Below are 23,507 nucleotides of genomic sequence, written 5' to 3'. Positions count from 1 at the left end.
GACGAACAGCGAGCTGCTTTGTTCATCCCTCAAGGTCTATCTGCCGCTCCTAGGTTCACAACGAATGCTATGAGTGTAGTGGAGCTACTACGATGTCTTGAGAAAGGATATATTAGCCCCTTCCCGCTTCTAGAGAAGCTGCTCTATTTTGTGCAGTTCCCAGGCCACCACAGTGAATATTTCAAGTCTCTTGAAATTCTCTACCGCGTTGAAGAGATCTATTCCGGATTGGACGGAGCCACCGTCAACTTGGAGCTGACTTCCAATCCTATATCTCAATCGCACTGTGCAGAGTTGTTCCGCAAGGAAAGGGAGGAAGGGCAATCATTCTCACCGCTTGCACTTGAGTTAAGTTGCATTGCTTACTTCCAAACCGGAAACTACTCGTTGGACCCACTCAAACTGAACACGGTTCTGGCAATGTCGTACAAAAATTCCATATTTGTTGCGAGTCAGCTTCTCGAGGATCCACTCACGGCAATCTCGTCTAACCACGTGAGAAGACTGACGGGAAATGTCGGAAGACCCGGCATTGCGCTCCTCTTCCCGCCGGAGAACCCACGTACTCTGGCCAGAGATTCAAGTCTGTGGAACATCGAACATGAGCAATTCGACGGTGAGCTTTTGGATAGCTTCTCCGCTACCTCATTACACCTATCGTTCACGGGCTACGAGATCCCTATCAATGTCGGCCCTCATGGAGGCCGGGAAGCTGAGGTAACCCTGACGGAGATCGCAATATCCGTTTTTGACCGTGGAAGATGGATTGGAGATCTCGACATTTCCAGAGCAGAGAAGCAATGGATCAAAAACGCGTCATGCGACCACTCCCCAGAAGAGAGAAACAACAGATCTCACCTGCCAGATAACATGCGCTCAATCGACAGCTGGGATGCTTTTCTAGACGCGCCTGCTGGTGTTGGAGTTCTGCGCGCGCATGGAAATCCTATGGCCAGGCTGGCGGCAGCTACCCTGGCAGCTCAGAAATCCTACTCATACCATGTCTTGCCATCAAATGGCTGCTGGGCATGCGTTGATCCAATGATCTTTCCACGAGTACCGCTGTACTCTGGAGCCGGTGGGACGCAGACTTACGACGATTCTACTTCAAGCTCAGCTGGCTCAATGAGTGATGATGATGAGTCAGATGGCAGCATTTCGAACGAATTTTTCTCCGACGAGGATTCCGAATCAGAAGTACAGGTCCCGCCTGACGGCTTTGAGGACATGAGTATACCTACTAGTGGGCTCAATCATACGGAGAACCCTTACGTTGAGCCACTTTTTCCTACGTCTACCAGTGGGCTGAATGACACGCATGATTCTGCCATTACAAATCTCTTTCCCGCCTTTCAGCATCTAGAGCAGACATTCTCGCCACCGAGTTATGGACGATTTCAGACTGATGTTATTTTTATTTGTTGAGTCATACTATATGCCATATCTTGTATAGCTTTTGACATACTATGTAGGGGATTCCATGGTGTTCGCTTTTTCAATCTGTTGTTTATTACTCAGCTTGCTGCTTCACAGCGGTCAGTCATCTAGCATCGGGTATTTTCCACCAATCACCCTGTAGATTCCTTCATTTAAACTACATGCATTTAGAAAAACAGTGGTTTTACAGCAAAGAGATATAAAAGTTTTCGGAGTATTAGTGAACATAGCAAATGAGATGATTGATAAAGGCTGGGATAGTATGAATGCTAGAGCCCTTTAATTTCAATATCATAGGTTAAAATAGAACAGAAGGGAATGGATTGCTTAATTTAGCGAAGTTTAATTGCCTTTATCGTCGGTCTGGCGTCCTGCCACGGAAGGGAACCAATTTGCGCAACACCAATTCTTTCTGCTACTTCTCCATGCCACCTGATGACAAGACAGTTCACAAAGGGAAGTTCCTTCAGATCTTTGCAGCTGTCGTTGTAATGATAGAATGGAATAGGGAAATCTCCTTTCTCATCCAGATATGGCATGAAAGACGACAGTGCAACGAGTTCCAAGTCTGTCCCGTTTTGCATTTCTTCCAGTTCCACGCCCCACAAGAGTCCTCGGCCCTTTCCATCATCCATGTCATCTGGAACCCGTGGAGCCTTATCATCATACGTAAGAACCCTGTATAAGTATGACTTAGCCCCACCAATTTGCTTTTCGTCCCCTTTGGTACACCTGGGATCGGCAGGTACAACTTCCAAAGCGGTCCGAACCAAATGGTATTTGACAGGACGGTAATTGAATGAAGTGACTTTTACCGACTCTGCGGTAAACTGAAGCAGCCCCAAAGATGCGTAGAGGATCGGACGCCCAGCTCGTGCAATTTGCTCGTACAGACGAATCACAACTTCGTTTGTTTTTTCTGTTTCGACGATGATCATTTTGGAAATAGGAACAAGCTCTTCAAAATGGTATTTCCCTCGTTCGCTCCCCTGGAATCCGAGAGCACGGATTGGGAATTCCCATTCCACTGCTGTTTTCCAGCCCACCCAGGACCAGGAAGGAAACACGGGCTGGGTGCGTCGGTCGGAAGAAATCTGGGATGTTGTGCGTCTTGATGCTGATGGAGTGCAGGGTATCCAGAGTAACGCCATGCCGATCGTAGCCAGAGGCATTCCAAATACAAATTTGGTTCCGTGGTCGTCCTCCATGGCATCCTGTAGAGCTCTGAAGGCGTTCAAAATGTCGGAATCGTAGGAAAGTTGTCTCTTTGAGTATTTCAAGACAATTTTGGCGTAGACCAGAAATTTCAAACAGGAATCGGTCTCACCAGGAGTGAGAAAAGGCGACGCGTGGTTATTCCGCCTGGTAAAGAGATCTTGTTCTCTTTTCCGCTGCGTTTCGTGATCGCAGTAGAAGAGCAACGGACTCCCTGGGTATATCGACGAAGTGGTTAACGTCTTGTAGTCAGGCTCCTCGATCAGCTCGGAAGAAGATCGAAAGGCGACTAGGTTGTCCGTGAATATTAAGCATCGTGAAGATAGCATAAACTCCTGCATGGTCCATCCACGAGAGTTGTAAACGGTTGTGTCAATAAAGCCAGAGATGGAAAGAGAGCAACTCTTCAAGTTTCTTCCATTGACTGTTTCCGACGTGGTGGGAGCCCTGGTCCCTCTCCGAAATCCAGGTAGTGAAGAATGTGCACTCTTTGCGGAGGCGGCGACTATTGTGAGATATGCTCGGGAAAATATTAAATGCATGTTTCGAATGCCGGCGTACTTGGATTCGGAGTCGTCTTGCACCAAGCAAAGAGCATCTACCCATAGGTAATCCTCTCCGATAGCTTTCACAAGCTCGATTGAATCATCAATAAGTGTTGGAACCCCCGCTAGCCGCGAAAGAGATCCATCTTGGGACAAATGCGACAAATTGCTTTTCGTTGTTCGCAAGAATTCTGCCCCCTTTCCCCAAACATAGCTCAAAACAGTGTATCGGCAATTCGTGTCGGCCTCCACAAGACAGCGACGTCGTACGTCGACAAGCCTCAATTTGAAAGATTGGTGTACTTTCCCGTCAGCTTCGCGAGGTTTGTCCTCAGTTGTATCGCACTGTTGTAGCAGTGCCTTGACTCGAGGGATAGACACGACGTCTGCGTACTCGCCCTCAGTTGGCGGTTCCACTCCAGTTTGGAATATTCTCTCGTTCAGTTTGAAATGGATAGTCGTGTAGCCAGTTGTGATTACTGAAAACTCTGTTTCTCTGAGAGGGTATAGTGTGAACTCTGCGATATTTGCGTATTCGAAATTCTCCTCTCGAGGCGACATAGCAATGAGCTTGAGTATAAACTGGCAGTAAGGACAATTGACCCTGGCTGATATTTTTGCAATAGTGCCGTATGATATGCCATCAACGAGATGATCGCCGGTCTTCATGCTTGAGACCAGTCTTCCATATTTGGTGAATGAATCCGTCAGTCTGGGTAATTGAAGACAAAAGCGCTGGAGCTTATTGTTGCTTAAACGAGCCGAAAAATATATCCGGCATCTCAAGCACAGCTTGCTCCCCTTTTTTCTTCGGGTTTGGGGGCCAAGAAAGATTTTGCCGAGGTCCATTTCCATTGTTCTGATTGCAATGTGAGTTGATTGGAAATAATTGGAGCTACTATCGTGCTTACATTATTGACCAGGGACAGTTGCCTAAATGAGGGCGTCTCATAGAGTTGCTGACAAAGTTGCTCCAAAGATAAGTTGGCGTGAGGTTCTTTGTGCGGCCCCTCGATATGGCGGTAAGGGAAACAAGCGTATCCTCGAGCAAAGTTGAAGCAGTATTATGGAAGACCACAAACTTGAAGATTTGTACAGAGTTATAGATTGCGACCTGAAATTTGAGGGATAATTATTGCAGATTTCGATGGGGGGACATGGCGCTTCTTGAATCACCCATGCTGAGTCAGATTTCCGCCTGATGACGATGCTACCTCGTATGGTGCGGGGCCTGTGGGGGCTGAAAATCAACCAACACTTTTCGCCCCTGACTACGTACATAGTGGAACATCTTCCCTTAGTTTGATATTGACATAGCATTCTGATGAATGTAGTGAAAGATCCGCTATGGTTGTATAGCACAATGCGAACTCTGTGGTAACTTCGTGTTTGAAACGCTCCGGTCGAGGCAACAAGACGATGACCCTGAGTATGAATTGGCGGTAGTATATTCCAAGAACTATTGATAACGAGAATCAAAGTAACTTCTACAAGCATCGAGTAGGTCTACAAGGCGAACTACTTCTTCTCCTCCTCCTCCTGCTTCTCGACAAAAGATTCAACGAAGCCCAAAGCAACCTCTGCAGCTGTGTACGACAGGTTTTTCCCAGCCTTTGGGTGATCAACGGTCTCCTTCTTCTTCGGGTCATCCCTCTGCCGCATAGGCATCTCCTTCGGTAGCGGACTGAAGGGCGAACACGGGTCGTTAGTGGCGAGCAAGTCCATGGCCATTTTGTAGGCAGGGAAATCTTGATCCTGCCAATGGAGCGACTGCAGCATCTGGAAGACGGCGCGTACAGAGGACTCGAGAGCACCGACAATCCACGCATGATGCGCAGACGCGGCCTCGCCGATGAGGTACAGCCAACCATTCGGACGGATGATCTCGGGCCACATGTTGCTGAATTGGCCGGGGCCGAAGAACGCGAATGCACCTTGTGCATGTGGATCTTGGTACCAGTCGAAGGCGTGGTGGCACTCGTATGACTTCTCAAGCATCTCGCGCACGCCTTTGTAGTCCTGGGGGTCTTTGGCGTGCAGCAGCGCGAGGTTGTGCATCAACACCTCGTGGAGTTCCTCCTCGGCCGCGGGGGAAGAGCGTGAGATGAGAGATCCGAGTCTCTGCGCATCTTGGCTCCAGGTATACGAGCACAGCAGGACAGCTGATTTATCCCGCGGGCTATCGAGGTTGTAGGAAGGGTAGACACAGACGCGGATGGGAAGATCGGTCTTTCCTAGGCCGCCCTTTTTGATGTTGTAGGGAGGGTACTCCCACCACGCCGACTTGAACTTTATGGCAACCTTACAGGCGGCTCCATAGCACAAGGAGCGGATTGCCTGCTTGGTTCCATAACGCAGGCCAGCTTCGGTGAGGTCCATGCGCTGCATGGCGCCGAGCGTGGTTGAGTTGAAGACAGCAAAGTAATCACGGTGTTCTGTCTGTGGGGGACTTTCTGTCCGTGTGGGATCAATGTGTTTGATTTTGAGACCCATAGTGCCGTCTGGGGCAGTCTTGATGGCGGTCACTTGACGGTTGAACTCGGGCTTTCTTTTCAGTCGATTCGCCATTTCACTTGCAACTTGCTGTACTCCGCCGTTGACACAGAACCAGGGGGCGCCGGCATCGAAGTCAAGTGATTCGAGAACTGTCTCTGTGAGAGCCTGGTCATACCAGCCCGTTCCGCTTAAAACAGGGTTAGCGAGGGTCATCATTGACGTAATAGGCTGCCTTACGCGTCGAATGTCTCCAACCATTCAATCGTGTTGAAGTTGAACCCCGGCCGTGCGTCCCTGTGTCTATAAAGACAGTGAGCGACCATTACCGATACTATGTTACTTGAGGACATACGAGCGGAGGTATTGACGAGTACTCATGTAATCTGCTTTCTTCAGAGGAATCCAGTCATCCTTTCCTTCGGAACCATTGGCGATTGAACGTTTCCCGTCCTTTGCGGCATCGAGATGTTCCTTGACCTGGTCCCTGTAGCGTTGGATTGCTTTATTTAGCACTTCGCCGGGAGGTTGCTTGAGGAGGCTGCTTGTTGTTAGCAAAAAATTCAATACCCGCATTCGATCAGCCTATCCTTACTCTTGCGGGATCTGATCATCTTTTGCAAGCCCTTCGTTCATTTTGTATATGCTTCCATCCTTCGGTGTTCCAACTGTGTGAACATCGTTGAAGTAGGTCGGGCACACATTCAATTCATCCTTGAAATAGTATGGAATGAGCCGGTTGTTCGTTGTCTTGATGTTAAGCAAATCGAATAACTGAAATGTCCTAAGATTTTTCAATATTAGCGAGCTGTTCATCGAGACATTTAGCATCGGACATACCTTTCCATGATGGAGATTTTGGGAAACCGCATGGCCCCAACATCGTAGTAATCCTTTTCGTTTCCAGAGAACTTGTAGGTATAGAGCCGCCCACCAAGCCGTTGATCACAAGCGGCCTCGAGGATATCGTACTCGATGTTGAGGTCCGGGATCTTCTCATTGATGTGATCCAGGATCATGGCTGTGAAAAGCCCCGCACATCCCGCGCCAACAATGCCGACCTTGAACTTCCCTGGGGGCTTCGGAGGTTGACCGGTGAGTTTTTTGATTGGAAGGACATCGCTGACTAGCCCTGTGAGATTGTCGGGAAGGGGGAGGTCTGGGGTGATTCCAGGTGGTTGAAGGGTTTCAAGCTTTCTGGTGACATTTTCAAAATCATCAACCAGCTTGTCCCGCGCAACCTGTCGAGCCCACTGATACTTGTACGAGGGATTCTCTTCAAGCGTCTCGGTGCGACTACCCATTTTTCGTGCAGTGATATTTTTGACTGGGGTAGAGATGGGCGAAGAGCAAGATTTCTGAGTTGAGGCGGTTCTATATATATTCACCGTGGTCATAAAATCCATTTATTCATTGACCAATATTCACAAGCTATACTGAATAGCGTCTTACAGGAATGTACATTTGCTGGATAATGATTGTGCATTGATTGGCTCTACTTGGAAGGGCAATCTTGGCAGCCGTTTGCGGTGACGAACCGCATCGCCGGATAAGCCAGGGTAGGCGATGCAGTCCCGACCCCACTAGTCAGGTCACTAAGCTGCCAAGGGATTAACAAAGGAGCAAGTCGAAAACAGCCAACCCCTATGTTCCACCAAAGAGAATTGCTTGCATTTGCATTCATCGTGACCAGAGCGTTTCGATGACCATCGCGTAGTATTGACACAACACCTTGTTCTTGTGACACCTGGAGTTATTTGGCGGCTTCAAAGGGCGACTACTCTGCAAAGAAGATATCCTTTTCACTTTCAAGTATGCGCGACTTTTTTGAAACACAAAAAACGAATTTTCTAACACGTCAGTGACTGCAGAAAGTTCAAAACACAGGATAAAACATGCAGCTGGCATAAGCTGACTGGTCGTAGAGAAACCGGCACGAATGCGTCTGGGCCCAAATCAAGACCAGTTTGGTGACAAGCGTAGCTAATGTAGCATCGTATGAGGGTCATTTGATCTTCGTAGAGACACATGATGGCTGGTGAAGCAATATATACTGGCGCGATAATTTCCACGGGTAAAAGAACAGCAAGGAGAACAAGTGTAGTTCCGTGGTCATCAGAAATAAATAGGCTAGACGAGTCATGCAAGGCTAGCGGGCACCAAAACATCTGCCTCCATGGTCACCAATATACTGTTAGCTTCCATGGACCCCTATGTTCTCTACTATTGGCTCTATTAATAGAAAATTCACAATTGCAAGACGAAGTTTGTCTATGACTGGTAGGCACCAAATTACCAAAAATGCAACAGAAAGAACGGATCTGCCAATACTTTCGGGACTGGGGTGAATGAAATGGAACTGGCTGGTTGCAAAGGAAAGCTGAAGTTTGCTTGTTGCGATACCATATTGTGGAAAAGGGCGGTGATGGAACAGCGGTGCAGCCTGAAATATGGGTAATTATTTTTCAGCTGGCAAGCAGGCCAATCCGTGTCTACCTGCATGCGGCTTCGGTCAAGTCCATAGCTGAAAGCTGAGCGACGTCGTGTGTAAAGTCATACCAAGTGTATAACGATGCAACATTCAGATTACATAAGACGACTATCCGGCATTGTGTTGAGCCGATGGATATTTTCTTTTCCGGCGTTCTGCCCCGCATTACGCATCCCACCTCCGATTGCCGCTTTGCCCCGCCATTGACGTGATTGCTAATAGAGTGGCACTTTTCTATCTTAACTTCAGCGCTTTTCCTAAAAATTCACGAATGCAGGCAACAGTACAGAAAAGTCATTTCTTATTTCCACTGCGACCCTCGCACACAAAGACGCATATCTGGAGAGCTACCAGACCATTTTCCCATCCCCAAAGCATCAACCGCAGCTTCCAGTCATCCACCAAAATGTCCTCCACAACACCCCAATCGCTCCCCAGGCCCATCAAAATGGCCATCCTGGACGACTACCAAAACCTCTCCGGCCCCTACTTCACCGACTTCCCCTCAACAGAGCTGCAAATCGACACCTTCACCGACACGCTCCCCGCGCACGCGACAGACGCCCTCATCGCGCGGCTGCAGCCCTACACCATCATCTCAACAATGCGCGAGCGCACGCCCTTCCCCGCATCCCTCGTCCAAGCCCTCCCAAACCTCCGCCTCCTCCTAACCACCGGCCTCCGCAACAACAGCCTCGACCTCCCCGCCTTCGCCGCCGCCAACATCCCCGTCGCCGGGACACCCTCGGACGTCCCCGCAGCCGACTCCTCATCCGCCGCCACGGTCCCCAAAGGCGCCATCAGCAAAACCACCCAACACGCCTGGGCCCTCATCCTCGCGCTAACCGACAACATCGCCCGCGACGACGCCGCCCTCAGGCACGCCACTCCCTCCCCCTGGCAGCCGCACCTCCCCCTCAACATCTACCTCGCCAACAAGACCTTCGCGGCGCTCGGCCTGGGCAAACTCGGCATCGCCGCCGCGCGCATCGCCGCGCTGGCCTTCGGCATGCGTGTCATCGCGTGGAGCGCGTCGCTGACGCAAGCCGACGCGGACGCCCGCGCGGCGGCGGCCGGACTGCCTGCTGGCAGCGTCGAGGTGGTCGGGAGCAAAGAAGAGCTGTGCCGCCGCGCGGACGTGCTGAGTCTGCATTACGTGTTGTCGGAGCGGTCGCGCGGGATAGTCGGGCGCGAGGAGCTGGGGTGGTTGAAGCGGAGTGCGTTGCTGGTTAACACGGCGAGGGCGGGGTTGGTGGATGAGGAGGCGTTGTGGGAGTGTTTGAGGGAGGGCAGGATTAGGGGGGCCGCGTTGGATGTGTTTTGGGAGGAGCCGCTGCCGAGGGACAGCAGGTGGCGGACGGAGAGGTGGGGGGAGGGGGGCAGGAGTCAGGTCATCGTCACGCCGCATACGGGTTATATGTTTGAGGAGACGCTGGATCTGTGGTGGAAGGAGACGGCGGGGAATGTGAGGAGGTGGCTGGATGGGGGGGAGGTGCGGAATAGGTTGGTGTGAGGCACGGGTAACAGTGTGCGAAGGTCATCTGAGCCGGCTGTCCAAAGTCTATTATTTCGCCTCATCTGAGAAGTCTTCCAACCCTGTAAGCATCTCTCTATCTAAGTTTTCAATCACGCTGCGAGCTGAGAAGATGCAGTCATGTACACTGATGCCCCTGTACGACTTTCCCGCTACCCGGAGTCGGCCTTGATAGGCATCTAACAGCGCCTTTCTCAACTTGCCCAGCCTTTGGTGGTGTCCGACAGTGTACTGCGGGATTGCATCTTTCTGCAATGTTACCACGACTGCAACAGGTTCCTCCGTTAAGCCCAGGTGCATCTCCAACGTCCTTCTGGCCATCCTTGCACATTCGTCTTTTTCTGGATATGAGCGCACACCCGTCCACCAACAACCTCCGAGAACAACAGTAATTTTCGTACCTTGGAACTCATCTATACCGGGCGTGACATCGGAATCAAACACTACCCCAATGGCACGCGCCGGGTTAAGTTCATGCGGCACTGATCGTGGAATCAGGTAGCCAAAGCCTTGGTAGGGGTGATTGAGCCGAGGACGCGAGTAGCACAGCGTGACCACCGCAACTGTCACCTCTTCCATAGGCTGCATCCGGAGAGGCATCGACTTCTCAGTGCAGGCAAGCAGGCGATTCAGGGGCGTGCAAGCAACGACATGGGTGAACAACCGCTCACCTCCAGCCACCTACCACATCGTCAGTCTTCTACTCTCCTCAGCAACCGTGCATGCACACCTACCATCACAGCAACACCACCCCCATCACCCATCATCCTCACCTCCCCCACCTCTCCCCCTACCACGACCTCCACGCCGCCCACCCCCCTCACCCACCCCTCCAACGCCCTCGCCAACACCCCCAGTCCACCTTTCAACCCATACACACACCACCCCTCGACCCCCAACGCCCTCTCCACCTCCCCCGCGCCGCCGCTCTCCCTCACCTCCTCTAACACCCGCCTCTCCTCCTCTCCCCCCGTATCCTTCGCCCGGCCCGCCCCCCTCACCGCCTCCCCCACAACCCCACCCCCCCTCCCCACCCGCGCCCACCACGGGCCCCCTTTGCGCGCAGCAACCAACCTTCCCTCCGCCTCCCACAGCTCCCCCACGCACGCCCGCGCGCTCAGCCGCCCCACGTCGCCCGCCCACGACCCCATCAGCACCGCGCTCGCCACGCCGTCGGCGATGCGCGGCGTGCCGAGGCGGCGGGTGAGAAAGGCGTGGACGGATTCGTTGTCTACGTCCTCAACCTCCTCCTCACCCTCCCCGCCCTTCGCAGCGGCTGGGCGGAGCGGGGCGAGGAAGGCGTCGTGTAGTAGCGCGGGGAGCAGCGGGCGGAGGAGGGGGTCGTGGAGGGAGGGGTGGGTGAGGAGGTGGTGGAGGTGGGTGAGGGATTGGGAGAGGGAGAAAGTAGTGGAGGTGAGGAGGGTGGAGAGGGTGTGGGGGAGGAGGTGGTTGGGGTTGGGGTTGTTGGGCTGCGATGGGGAGTGGGGGGAGGACGGAGCGGAGGTGCCGGAGGGCATGGGGATCGGGATGGGGCGGTGGGTGGTTGGGGAGAGGATGTAGCGGGTGCAGGCGGCGGGGCTGGTGGTAGGGACGGGGAGGATGAGCGGGGTGAGGTTGAGGGCGTGGAGCTTGGTTGCATTCAGTCAGCACAGGGTTCGTGGTGGCGGGGGGGCTGGGAACAGAGAGAAAACACGGGCTGCATACCAGATCGAGCGTCACGATGCCGCGGGGAGCGTTGGCGCGGAGGGTGCGTGTGCCGGTGTCGCAGATTGCGGAGGTGTTGTCGTTGTCGATGTGGGCGGTGATGGAGTCGATGACGCCGCCAAGACGGTGGGTGGACTCGAAGAGGGTGATGGTGGCGTCAGGAAAGCGCTTTCGGGCATAGAATGCTGCTGTCAAACCGGTGATCCCTCCTCCGAGTATTGCGATCCGCGTGGGCTTCGTCGTCTCATGGGAAGTCTTTGATGTTGTGGAATGTGCGTTGCTTTTGGTGAGATTGTAAAGAGCTTTGTGGAAGTGATGTTGCTGAGATGCCAGCAGTGTCATTCTCGTGACTTGTTGCATTTTGGACATGACAGGTAACATTGGATTCAGGGAGGTCATTGGCAGTGATGCACTATCAAGAAGCAGTCTTTGAATCTTCAAGAAGCAAACTAAGCTAAAGGAACGAGGCCTTAAGAACAGTCTAGCAATGGCCATTCAAAAGCATTCGCCCATTTAGAGGTAGGTTAGCAGCTGATGGCATCGGGGTTCCCGATTGCCCAGACAGAAATGTTTGTCGGGCCAATTCTCCACGTCCAATGGCCATTGGGTTGTATGACCTACGCCATGCTTGATTGTATCTAGTAAATTAGGCTACGGGTTGAAGCGGGCCCCGCTCTCGGATGACTGCGTAGACAGTTTGTCCATTTCCAAGGCGTGGAGTTGGAGCAGAAGATGAGTCGTTTCGATGAGTGACACGGAAATTTGGTAATGCAAGTAACGTCAAGCTGTCTCGACAAGGAAAATGCCCACATCCGAGTTTGCCGCGGATCAGAGCCAATCAACTGTTTTACCATCATTTCCATCTGCAACGTTACACATGGAAAGGTGCCTGATCATATGGTTGGAGCGGGGATTGTGTAAGCTGAAATGGTACTACCGCGGCTAAGTGCACGCCGTTAGCGCTCATACCAGAGAAATTGAGAAAGTACTACTTCAGCAGCGTTGCAGTTGATGCATGCAAGATCAATTCAGGCACTTCAACAGACACGTTGAGTAGGATTCAATAGACGATTCATTTAGAGTGTCGCGGCCCCTCACGTTTCGTACAACACGACAGGTCCGAGTCGCGCAGAAGCTCGGCAGCGGGCCGATCCGTCTCTCTCCCCTCTGCCGGCCATGTGATACATCATGTCCAGTGAGATTGACGAAACCGAACAATCTCTCCAGCATTACACAGAATTCATGGAAAATGCTGTATATTACAGATCTGATATACTTGATCTCTGTGCGAGAATGCCCCACTTCTTCGTTTCATTGGCTGCACTGTTTTGATGCAAACTTCACGAAAGACCACACCATGGCGGCCACGGTCTTCGGCTTCGCTGCAGCATCCCGAATGGGGCCATCCCCTCTTTGTTGAGACTTTGAACTGGACATCAACGCGACGGAACGTTCCCATTACCTGCCGAATGAAATATAAAAGGCCAGTGATAGAACTTTCTGTCGACACCAACAACCAGCCCAAGTCACTTCAGCATCTGCACCGCACACAATGAAGTCCATCCTCATCACTTCCGCTTTCCTCGCCCCCTCCGTCCTCGGAGCGGCACGCCCTCCGCGCGCTGCCGCCGCCATCTCCACCCTGACCATCGAAATCCCCTCTCAGGGCGTGGGCTTCACCAGCACCGTCGCGGGTTGCGGCTCGGTCGCCCCCTTCGCCGTCGTGGCCGTCGCCAACGGCAGCTTCTTCCCGGGCACGAACACCATCTTCCTGCCGGCGCAGGCCTCCCCCTCGACGACGACCATCGTCAACGCCGAGGAGTCGGCCACGCAGGTCCTCGTCGCGCAGCCGCTGGAGGGCTCATGCCAGGACTTCCCTCCCAGCGCCCCTGCCTCCATCACCGACATCTCGCAGCTCACCGCCACCGGCACCGACGGCACCCCGACGGCGACCGACTCGGCCTGCCCGCTCGGCACGCTCGCGTCGGCGGTCAGCGGCGCCGCCGAGGACGTCATCGACGCCATCAACAAGGTCACGCTGCTCTCGCAGAACCTGCAAGCCGCCGCGAAGCAGATCGGCGGGTCTGCCTCCAAGCACCGTCGCAACACTGACGACTCCTCCACCACGGACCTCGAAGCCCGCCAGTTCAACACGCCCATCATCCAAGTCGCCAGCGGCCTGCGCGACGTCGTGACGACGCTGACGATCAGCATCCCGCGCATCACGGTGCTGCCGCCGTTCGACCCGGGCGACGCGTCCGACGCCATCGTCATCGCCCTCATCTCCTTCGTCCGCGTCCACCAGGCGCTGCTGAACATCCTGATCGGCCGTGCTGGGCTCATCAGCAACTTCCCGTTCGCCGACGCCGACGTTGAGGAGTTGACGGCCATCGCGGCTGAGAGCCAGACGGCGCTGGAGCAGTTCTTGGGCAGCAGCGGTCAGTCGATGACGGGTGCGGGTGCTGCGGTCGCGGCGGCTGGCAGCAGCAGCAACCTTGAGGCCAGGGTCAATCCGATTGGCGCGCCGATTGCGGCGGCGCTGAGGGCGGTTGAGGGCGTCGTGGATAGCTTGGCGTTTGCTATCATTGATTTGATCCCGTCGAGGAATGAGTGCGCCAAGGATCAGAAGACTGCGATTGATGGCACTCTGCAGGAGTCCATTGAGGCCTACTCTTAGGCTGGTGCCTTTCGCTGAAGGGGCTGCCGGTGCTCGATTGATTGGTTAGTTGGTCGGGTTGATGTCCCTCTGCTTACTGTTGGGCCTTTTGTTCTATTCACTCCTTGTGGCCATTGGTGGGTGGGTTGTTCCAGCGGCAATGTCACTTACGGCTCCCACGTCTTTGGGTTGGGTTTGGTGTGTGGAAGGAGTTCGATTGGTGATGTTTGTTTCGTTCAACAAGGATTAGCTCGATTTAGTTAGTCCTGCAGTTACCAATTCATCACCACCATATCCTGGCTTTCCTTTCGCCGAGTGTCCTTTTGATTCTCAAGGTAAGGTACAAACTGCTACGTTCCTCATCTAGGTATTCACTCCAGATGCGACTCCCACCCCCATCTTGTGGCCAACTCATAACCAGCCCTTCTCGCATCCTCATCTTCCGCCCTCATCCAGACCTGGATGAGCCCCTCGACTCTTTCTTGTATGTCTTTGTGAGCCTCCTTGTCATAGCTCTCAAGCAGACCCTCGGCCAGCTCTATTCTCAGCCGTTCCACCAACGTGAAGGGTCCTTCGCTAGTGTTCCCAATCCTCAGGCCGAGCCAGACGCTGTGCCGCTTATTCGTCACCCTCCGCCGCAGCTCGTTCTTGATCTCTCCGAAGCCCCTGTGATAAAGCCCCACTCCCTCTCCACATAGCTTCCCAAGCAAGTCCACCACTGCATCCGCAAGCTGCTCATATCCCTCGAGCTCCTCATCACCCACCACTCCGGGCCACGGCAGCAACCACAGACCCATCTGAAACGTATCCGGTAACATACGCCCCTTCGATCGCGCCCCATCTGCCCGCAACGCATCCACCTTTTCGACCATCCGTTCGACCAGCGGCCGCACATGCGCCACCCAAGCCTTCCGCACCTCCTGCCTCGCCTTCCACGGCACTTCGAGCTTCTCCAAAAACGTACCCTTCCGCGGCCAAACCCGGACGGCCTCGAGAGCGGTGTCAAACATCTCCATCACAAGCCGCTGCGCCATCTCCACATCGACGCCGCCGTCTCGACCTTCATCCCCACCCCCGTCAGCGCGAGGGCCAGTCAGCCCAACCATAGCCGCCGCCTCGCTATCCGCAACGCAGCCATCCCCGAACAACACGCGCTTGACCAAAAACTCGACGACGCCGCTCTCCGCCTCGACGCCCTCCATCCCATTCCCGAACAGCGCCAACCACCGCTTCCACCCCTCGTGCTCCGCCTCGTCGACATTCAGCTCTTCCTCCTCCTCCTCTCCCCCTTGCTCGACCGCCTCATCCATCTCTTTGACCCGCCGCCTCGCCAGCGCATTGACCCTTGCCACCACCTCCTTCTCCGCCGACGACGACGAAACGCGAATCCCAGCCCCCCAGCACCACCACCCCACCACACCCCCAACCAACGCCCCCGGCACCAGCCGCGGCGGCACCGCGCCGAACACGGCGCGCCACACGCGCGGATGCAGCGGCGGCACAGCGCCTACGGCCCCCAATACCTTCTCCACCTCGTCCTGCGCCACCACTTCCCCAGCATACCTCCCCAACAAAACCCGCACCCACCTCCTCGTCCCCTCACTCAACCTTGCTACAACCGGCACCACCACCCGCCTCACCAGCGGCCCCACGAACCACGCTGGCTGCTGCCCCCAGAATGTGTTCGCGCGCACGAAGCGCAGCAGCGCCGCGAGGAGGGGTGGCGTGGTTGTTCTGGCGTCGAGCTGCTCGGCGGTTAGGAGTTTCGGTACGTACCCGCCGTCGCTAGCCTCGGCTTCGGCGGCGCGCCATCCCGCCTCGTCGAGCGGGCGGGATGTGATGCGGGAGGCGAGGGGGACGAGGTCGGTTTCGAGGGCGGCGAGGATGCGGGTGTCTGTTGGTGAGGGCGTGGGCGTTGGGGTGTCCGAGGAGGCAGGAGGCAGGGGAGAAAGCATGGACAGCAGGGCGTCGAGGGCGGCGGTCTGGATGTCCGGGTGCGAGGCGACGAGCAGGTCGCGGGTGAGGATGGACACGGCGAGGGAGGGGGCGATGGAGGAAGACGTCGTGGCGAGGAGTTGGGCGAGGTGTTTGGCTGTTGTTACTTTGATGCGTGGGGCGGGGGCGTCAGCGGGACTCGCGGGCGAGTCTGGGGTTGCGGCGTCGGCGTCGTCGTCGATCTGTCCTTCCTCTTCTTTTAGTTCTCGCTGTTGCGCCTCCAGGCCCTTCGCGACGGCCTCGGCGAAGCTGGTCACGCAGGCGCTGGAAGCGGCAGGCGGCAGGCAATTTAGCAGGGTTGGCGTGAGCAGCTGGCGGTGCCAGGAGCTGGAGTCGGGGAAGTTGACGATGGCCTGGATGGCGAGGTCGGCGGCGAGGGCGGGGCGGTCGCCCTTTTGCAGGAGGGTGATCAGACCGAAGGCGATTTTCTCCTGCTCGTACGGGATGCTGCCGCCGGATGAGGTGCTCATGATGTGCTCGAGCGAGTTCTGGGCGAGCTGGAAGACGAGATGCGGCGGGATGGTCTTCGCGTGGGATTTGAGGGCTTCTAGGGCCCAGGGGATGTCTTTCTCGCCTTTGAAGAAGAAGTTGCTGTGGAGACGCATGGCGGGGTATCGGACTTCGTCGGCGGAGGGGAAGGGTGAGTCCAGAAGCCTTTTTGGTGCGCCGTTCTTCGTGTCCAGGAACAGAAGGGCTGACACGGCGTGGGATTCGAACTCTGCAGCCGTATTTTTACCGATTGTGACAATGAGCTGATCTGATGGTACTCCTGGTACCACCGGAGGATCGAATTCTAAAATCGTTTTGATGGTCCGGCTGAAGTCAGAAGGCATGTTCTTTGCAATGTCAATGTATGCCGCATCGAGCCTTCTTTCCTTGATGGGCGCCACAGACGGCGGAAGCGGATCCCATTCGACCACTTCCGAAGGATTCTTGACTTGCGGGACTCTCGGGTCGTGCGTTGGTAGGTTTTCCTCCTGAGGCGGGTTCGCGGACTCCTTTGGCCAGAACTCGACACCTTCAAACGAGGAGCTGCCTCTCCAGTAACGAAATGCGTCTGAAGGGGTCATTCTCCCCTGGCTACATGGACCCACAGCATGCGCCCAAACTTCTTCCACTCGCCTTTTCCTCTCTTCTTTGGAAAGCGTGTTCGGAATGAAAATCTCCAAGGCCTCTTGATAGGAGTCAATGAAGCCTTCGGCTGCCGCTTGTAAGACCTCGTCCTCCGGATAAGGCTCCAGTGCCTTAGCTGGATCCATGAACAGAACGGCGCGAGCCCGGGAAGCTATGTACGGAGTCATCTGCTGGGCATCCGACGCTCTCATGCGGATATTTCCCGTCAAATTCTGGATTGCCAGACCACGAGGATACGGCTCAGGCAGCGAGGATGTAGCTGGTTTCTGCGTTGGCCGTAAGTCCCGCCAGAGCTGGTCTCGCGCCTTGGCGAGCTCGTCAAAGAAGCGATATGTCGATGGTGATGCGTTCTCAACCTTAACAACGGAGTAATACTCGGGGACTCCTTCTACGTTGCCTTCCATCCAACGGGCAGGACCGGGCTCAAGAAAGGCCTTCTCAGCTCGAATGAGAAGTGCGAGAGTGTCTTCCCAAATAATTCTGTAGATGTCGTCCTCGGAAAAGCGGCCAGTCTTCGCCAGGGCTGTAGAAAATGTGGTTCGCCGCAGGTCCACAACACTGCGAAAGAGGATCCGAGGAGGCGCATGGATGCTCCACATCGCGGCAGGTTCCCGCATGGCCATTACTATCGTCTCCAAGAGAGTCCAGATAGCTTTGTTGGCTTCGACAACACTGGCTCGGAGGGTTTCCACGGTCGTCTCGGCACTTTCCAGGCCACCCGGGTTGCCAACCAAGAAATCTTCCGCGGCAAAGATGTTGCGACTATACAACTCAGGAACAGTAAGCTGCGACTATGTTAGCTATCTTCACAACAAGATTCGGCTTTCATGTCAATAACGTACCGTATCCCGAATGAAGCGACGACTCCACAAGATGGCCTCCGTGAAGACTTTGTGCGATCCGCTGTTAGAAGCCCAACTCAAGGCTGATTTACCATGAGCTGCTCGATCCGGCTGCGCCTTGCTCGTCTCAGCCTTCCGCTTGTACTCCTCGATCCCTACAACCGTTAGCTCCATCACCTTCGAAGTATCAGAAACAACTTACGCTTGGTCACAAGCTCCACCACCTTCTCCTTCTCGCCCCGCCGCTTCAGCAGCTCCAACCGCAGCCTATCCACATCGACCTGCTTCGCAAACCCATCCACACACCTCCTCGCCCTCTCAAACAGCTTCCACGCATCCCCCGCCGGCAGCCACTTGAAAAGCGCCATGTCCCAGCCCCGCGTCGGCATCCTGCTCCCCTTCAAATCCTCATCCACATCCACATCACCCCACCCCACCTCTCGCCCGCACAGCCGCAGAAACTCGTACCGCTGCGCCTTCGCCACGCCGTCCAGCGCAAACATCGAGACCGACTGCTGAGCTCCATCGCCCTCGCGCACGGCGAGCCTTACCAGCGCCCTGAGCACATCCCCAACCTCCTCCTCCGGATGCCGCTCCCACAGCCGCACCGTCCACGCAACCAACAGCGGCTCCTTGCCCGCCGGAAACGACCCTCGGCCCTGCGGGAGGGCCAGCCCGGGCGCAGCGGCGTCGGGGTGGCGAGTGAGGTACCGCGCCGCCAGCCGCACGATCTCGAGCACTTGGCGCCACTGCACGCGCGCGCGGCGGCGCCGGCAGCGGCGCAGCAGCGGCTCGACGAGGTCGGGGAGGAACAGCGCCGGTGGGAAGTGCGTCTTCTGTCCGGCTTCAGCGGCAGCGGCTAGCCGCCGCAGCAATTCGAGCGAGAAGTGCATCGAGCCGGAGAAATTGGGGTCAGACGGACTGGGGTTGGTTGAGATGCGGCCGTGGAGGAGAGCGGTGAGGGCGGGCTTGATCTTCTGGAGCTGTGCGTCGGTGTCCGCGCTGAAGATGGCGGCGAAGATGGCGGTCTGGACGACGGATGGGTAGCGCTGTGCCAGGCTGAGCTGGGCTTTTGCGTCCGCGGTGTCGCCGCTGCTGCCCGCGGCGGCAGCTAGGCTTTGCGAGAGCAGCGCTGCGACGGCGGAGGGAGGGATGGCTTGCAGGAGCGGCTCGTAGAAGCCCGTTACCGGCCGCTCGTCCCGCGCCGCCGCCGCCGCTGCTGCTGCTGCGTTCCCCTCATCACCGCCGGACTTGATCGATGCGGGCAGAGACAGTGCAGGCAGCAGTGCGCGCGCCAGCTCAAAGACGGCCTCCTGCTTCTCCTTCTTCTCCCTCTTCTCCTCGCCGCCGTCGTCGTCGGCGCCTCTCACGGCGCGCACCACGACGCTCACGAACTGCTTGATCTCGACGACGGGGAGCCCGCAGAGCAAATCCTGGATGCCTTCAGTGCCGCCGAGCCCATCCCAGGTCTCGCGCCAGCCCGCAGACGCCAGCTGCCGCCCCATCTGCTTGATGCCGGCCTGGCGCACGGCGCGGGAGTCGGCGCCGTGCGCGAGCGCGAGGCGGATGGCGGCGGGGGATTTGCAGAACTGCAGCCAGATGGTGAAGTGGATGGGCTGCAGGGAGCCGGTGGAGACGCCGTGGAGGAGGTGGGTGGTGATGGCGTCGGTGGAGAGGGATGATGATGAGGTGGAGTGCTGGCGGAGGAGCTGGACGAGCTCTGCGGGTGTGGATTGCCGGATCTGGCTGTAGGGGAGGGATTGGTCTGCCATTTTTGTGGGATGGCGGATGGAGGGGGATTGGAGGAATGGGGTGTGTGTTGTGCGGTTTATATGTAGTGCGGTCGTCGTTGGCGGTGGTGATGCGTGCGGTAACCCGTTTGGGCATGGTCGATGATTCGGTGGCGGGGGTGGATCGCCTAGACGGGAAATGTTGGCGGTGGCCCCGTGTTGCATACCGACAGAACAGTCACACTGTTGCCTCACACTGCTGCCTTCTCGTCCCGATCCACTTTTCTTCGTTTTCTCTCTTTGTTCTGTCTTTCAATGTGATGTTTTGATCCAGATCTGGCACTGATGTGTGCCGGTTGAAAATACAAAAACACACTTGTACGTTCTGTATCATCTGTCGTCAAGTGATAACATCTATGCTTCTATTTATCCTCATGAACCTTTTCGTGCTAACTTCGACCCCGGACTTACAGTACGATATCATGCTACTTGCCCCACTTGTCTTGCAAATTTGTGATACGAAAGCGAATCCGACAGCATATGTGAGTACATTAAGTTTTTTAAGGACACTGAAAAGGTAGATGATCTTCGCCGACAGTTCCAGTCCTGCAGCAGTATTTTGCCTGTTAAAAGTGTCCGAGTAAAGAGAAACAAAAGGACATCATTGACCGACTGTTGACGAAACGCACCACCTGCCCGACGATGTTGCAATTGCAAATGCAATGTACTACCGGTCTGAATTCAGTATACTTTCTGTGCACGGATTCTCCGTCTGACAGTTCAGGCTATCTGATAGATTATCAAGTCGTTCAATGAACTCAGCTGATTTGCAGAAGCTCTACCTATTACCTACAGCACATACTTCGCCAATATGTACCTGAATTAAATCAAGTCATTACGGGTTGTCGCCGTACAGTACAAAGAGTATCGCTCAATACAGTAGCTAAAACCCCGCACGCAATCCCGTCACTCACACCAACCTATCTTTCGCCTCCTCCCCATCCAACCACACCCTCACATTCCCCACTAATGCAATCTCCAGGAGCATCTGCGCAGCCCAGAATCTCTCCTCCACCTGACGACCGCATCCTAACTTGACTTTCTGGGCTAAAAAGTCTAGCGTAACAGGCTTATGTACTGATCCAGGTGGTTGAATCGACGGGCCTCGGGCCTAATAATCAGGTGGGGAAGCGTCGTAGTAGTGCGAAGTACTACTTGATTTTACTATTGTTAGCCTACAACAATCTCGTGAAGATCGAAGTAAAACAATGGCGAAGAAATGGCGGTGCTACGGCAGAGACTACGATTGGATTATTTTCGCTTCACGTGCGGGGCTGTTGGCTTGAACATTGATGGCATATCACGACTCACATCAATTAATTCGCATCACTGAATTGCAGATAGAGACTGGTTTCCTCGGGTATACAGGAGGGTATTGCAGCCGACGGCTAGCGTGGATTTATTTTTCATTCATGCTTTGCGTAAACAATTATACATTTGAGTCTGGACGATAGCTTCACCTACCCATGTACTCTTTCATTGGGGAGAAGAGGAAAAAAGAGCTGAGGCATACTTACGCTATGCTCCATGGCCCTGCCATTCTTCGAGCTAGCCATCGGCTGCAATATCCCTCTGTAGTTTCTAAAGGTGCAGACATTTCGGTCCCTGCGATGATTTACTGGACGAATCTCTGAGTCACTTTGGAGTACGACATAGACGCGGATGGAAGCCCACACTGTTGGATGCTCAGCTCTGATTTGCTACACGGTGCCGCGCGCTTCACCAGACGATCGCTTGCAGATGTTGTCTATGCGGCACGTTTAGCTAAAACCGGGGTCTTATGGCCCCCATTGGTGGGAAAAACAATGAGGTAGCCTAGCCTTAACAAGCACGTTTACGCCGCAATTTTAAATAGAAGGTTTTAACTTAGCGCGGCTGCGCCGCATGTGCGCCGCATATCTGGGCCTGCGAAGACAGAGCTACCAGCGTTAAAAGGTGCGCCACAGCCCGGGACCCCCAAGCTTCATGTACTACATCATCAGCGTTGTTTGACTGCCTGCGATTACTCGTTCCTTTGTCCAACCAATGTCGCACTGATTTCCTTTCGCCGCTCATGTCGTTCATGTCCCCACATTCCCACCGCCGAGTGAAGCTACTCGCTGTAAATTGCGTATTTGTGGCCCTTATCTTCCATTCACTGTTACACTTACGCCAGGCATTGGTAAACTTACATCAGTCATGGGGACCAGAACCCACAGTCGAAAATCTTTATCAACCAGCTGTATGGAAGCCAGATGGTAGCCTGAGTGGAAGCTCTTCCCCACCTCCGTCACAGTCTGAGTTTCCGTGTCGCCACCTTCCTGGAGCAGACGATGTCCTCGTCATTCTGAAGACGAGTGCAACGGAGTCGCACAAGAAGCTACCTATTCACTTCAAGACGACACTCCGGTGTATTCCACACTGGAGAGTGTTCTCTGACCTTGAGGAAGACATCGAAGGCTATCGCGTGCATGATGTCCTGGACGAGATTGACGATGGCGTCAAGACATCGGCCGAGGAATTTCGCCTCTACGATATGATTCAGCAATGGCACACCAGAGGAAGAATACCGTCTGCCGTCGATGAGGTTCTGTACAAGCAGGCATGGAACTTGGAAAAATGGAAATTCTTGCCGATGGTTAAGAAAGCCCTGCAGACGCGTCCCGATTCGAAGTGGTACTTCTTCATGGAGGCCGATACCTCTTTGATCTGGTCCAACCTCCTGCTTTATTTCTCACGGCTCAATCCAGAACAGCCGCACTATATCGGTGAGTTGCCCATTTTTACCATTTGCCGCTATCCACGTTCCGAATCTGGCGAGCTGACGATAAGGCAAGGTGCGCAATCCTGGATTAGCAACACCGAGCTTGCACATGGGGGCTCCGGCTTCATTATTTCCAACAAAGCCCTTCGCATGGTCGTTGAGGAGTACACTAGCAACGTTCCCCAGTACAACGAGCTCACGCGGAATGAATGGGCTGGCGATCTCGTTCTAGCCAGGGCCATGAAGAACCAGGGAATTTACCCAACGAGGTCTTTCCCGATTCTGCAGCGCGAGACTCCTTTTACCCTGGACTACACTGAGCGTCATTGGTGTTTCCCGGTTGTTTCATACCACCATATGACCCCTGATTGGATTCAGGCCATGTGGGATTATGAGCAGCAATGGCTAGCTAAGCAGCAAGCGGTCAGTGTGCCCCAAGCTGTGGAGAAGTTGGATTCGGACTAATGTATGATTCACAGAAGATATCGGTACCCCACTCGCTGCCGCCCAAGCCAATCCGCCATCGGCACGTCTTCGCACACTTCGTGCAGCCCGCCATCAGTTTTGGTGAGAGAATTGACTGGCACAACCTGTCTCCTGATCAAGGTGTCGAGGGACAAACGACACTCGAGACTTGCAGGTCCACCTGCCAAGCTGCACAGTCGTGCATGCAATGGCTCTGGACCGCTACTGGGGACTGTAAGATTGCCAATGTCGTTCGTCTGGGGAGCCGTCCAACTGTCCAAGACGATGCCATGAAGTACACGTCAGGGTGGATGACAGAGAGGGTAGCGGCCTTCGTAGATAAGATGGGACAGTGTAAGATGGACTGGATTCTGTCAAATGCGGACGCCGTTTGGTAGTAACGATAAACAGAGTGGTTAGTATACGGCGTATGAAAATGGGCCTTTTGTTTTCAGGGCTATCG

General features: G+C 54.7%; 6 protein-coding genes across 6 annotated transcripts; 3 read left to right on the top strand and 3 right to left on the bottom strand.

The window, feature by feature from the left end:
* Window positions 1-4,715: 4,715 nt before the first annotated feature.
* On the bottom strand, window positions 4,716-6,994 carry LTHEOB_10050 (uncharacterized protein; the record flags this gene model as incomplete). The annotated part of the gene is made up of 5 exons (XM_035506653.1): window positions 4,716-5,880; window positions 5,931-5,993; window positions 6,046-6,231; window positions 6,286-6,474; window positions 6,531-6,994. The coding sequence occupies 5 exons, from the start codon at window positions 6,992-6,994 to the stop codon at window positions 4,716-4,718; spliced, it is 2,067 nt and encodes a 688-aa protein (XP_035368362.1).
* A 1,593-nt stretch (window positions 6,995-8,587) lies between these two features.
* LTHEOB_10049 (D-isomer-specific 2-hydroxyacid dehydrogenase family protein) lies at window positions 8,588-9,694 on the top strand (the record flags this gene model as incomplete). Its single annotated transcript, XM_035506651.1, has 1 exon — window positions 8,588-9,694. The coding sequence occupies one exon, from the start codon at window positions 8,588-8,590 to the stop codon at window positions 9,692-9,694; it is 1,107 nt and encodes a 368-aa protein (XP_035368361.1).
* A 51-nt stretch (window positions 9,695-9,745) lies between these two features.
* Window positions 9,746-11,818, bottom strand: LTHEOB_10048 (Protoporphyrinogen oxidase protein; the record flags this gene model as incomplete). Its single annotated transcript, XM_035506650.1, has 4 exons — window positions 9,746-9,777; window positions 10,117-10,396; window positions 10,450-11,343; window positions 11,420-11,818. The coding sequence occupies 4 exons, from the start codon at window positions 11,816-11,818 to the stop codon at window positions 9,746-9,748; spliced, it is 1,605 nt and encodes a 534-aa protein (XP_035368360.1).
* Window positions 11,819-12,971: 1,153 nt separating this feature from the next.
* LTHEOB_10047 (uncharacterized protein) lies at window positions 12,972-14,096 on the top strand (the record flags this gene model as incomplete). Its single annotated transcript, XM_035506649.1, has 1 exon — window positions 12,972-14,096. The coding sequence occupies one exon, from the start codon at window positions 12,972-12,974 to the stop codon at window positions 14,094-14,096; it is 1,125 nt and encodes a 374-aa protein (XP_035368359.1).
* A 350-nt stretch (window positions 14,097-14,446) lies between these two features.
* On the bottom strand, window positions 14,447-19,818 carry LTHEOB_10046 (uncharacterized protein; the record flags this gene model as incomplete). Its single annotated transcript, XM_035506648.1, has 3 exons — window positions 14,447-17,989; window positions 18,047-18,201; window positions 18,249-19,818. 3 exons carry the CDS (start codon window positions 19,816-19,818, stop codon window positions 14,447-14,449), a joined length of 5,268 nt encoding a protein of 1,755 aa, XP_035368358.1.
* A 2,071-nt stretch (window positions 19,819-21,889) lies between these two features.
* Window positions 21,890-23,044, top strand: LTHEOB_10045 (Glycosyltransferase family 31; the record flags this gene model as incomplete). Its single annotated transcript, XM_035506647.1, has 3 exons — window positions 21,890-21,946; window positions 22,112-22,583; window positions 22,653-23,044. The coding sequence occupies 3 exons, from the start codon at window positions 21,890-21,892 to the stop codon at window positions 23,042-23,044; spliced, it is 921 nt and encodes a 306-aa protein (XP_035368357.1).
* Window positions 23,045-23,507: the final 463 nt, after the last annotated feature.

The sequence above is a fragment of the Lasiodiplodia theobromae genome, assembly GCF_012971845.1.
Source record: "Lasiodiplodia theobromae strain AM2As chromosome Unknown scaffold_35, whole genome shotgun sequence".
In the NCBI taxonomy this organism is placed as follows: Eukaryota; Fungi; Ascomycota; class Dothideomycetes; order Botryosphaeriales; family Botryosphaeriaceae; genus Lasiodiplodia; species Lasiodiplodia theobromae.
This window is presented reverse-complemented; position numbering and strand designations above follow the sequence as displayed.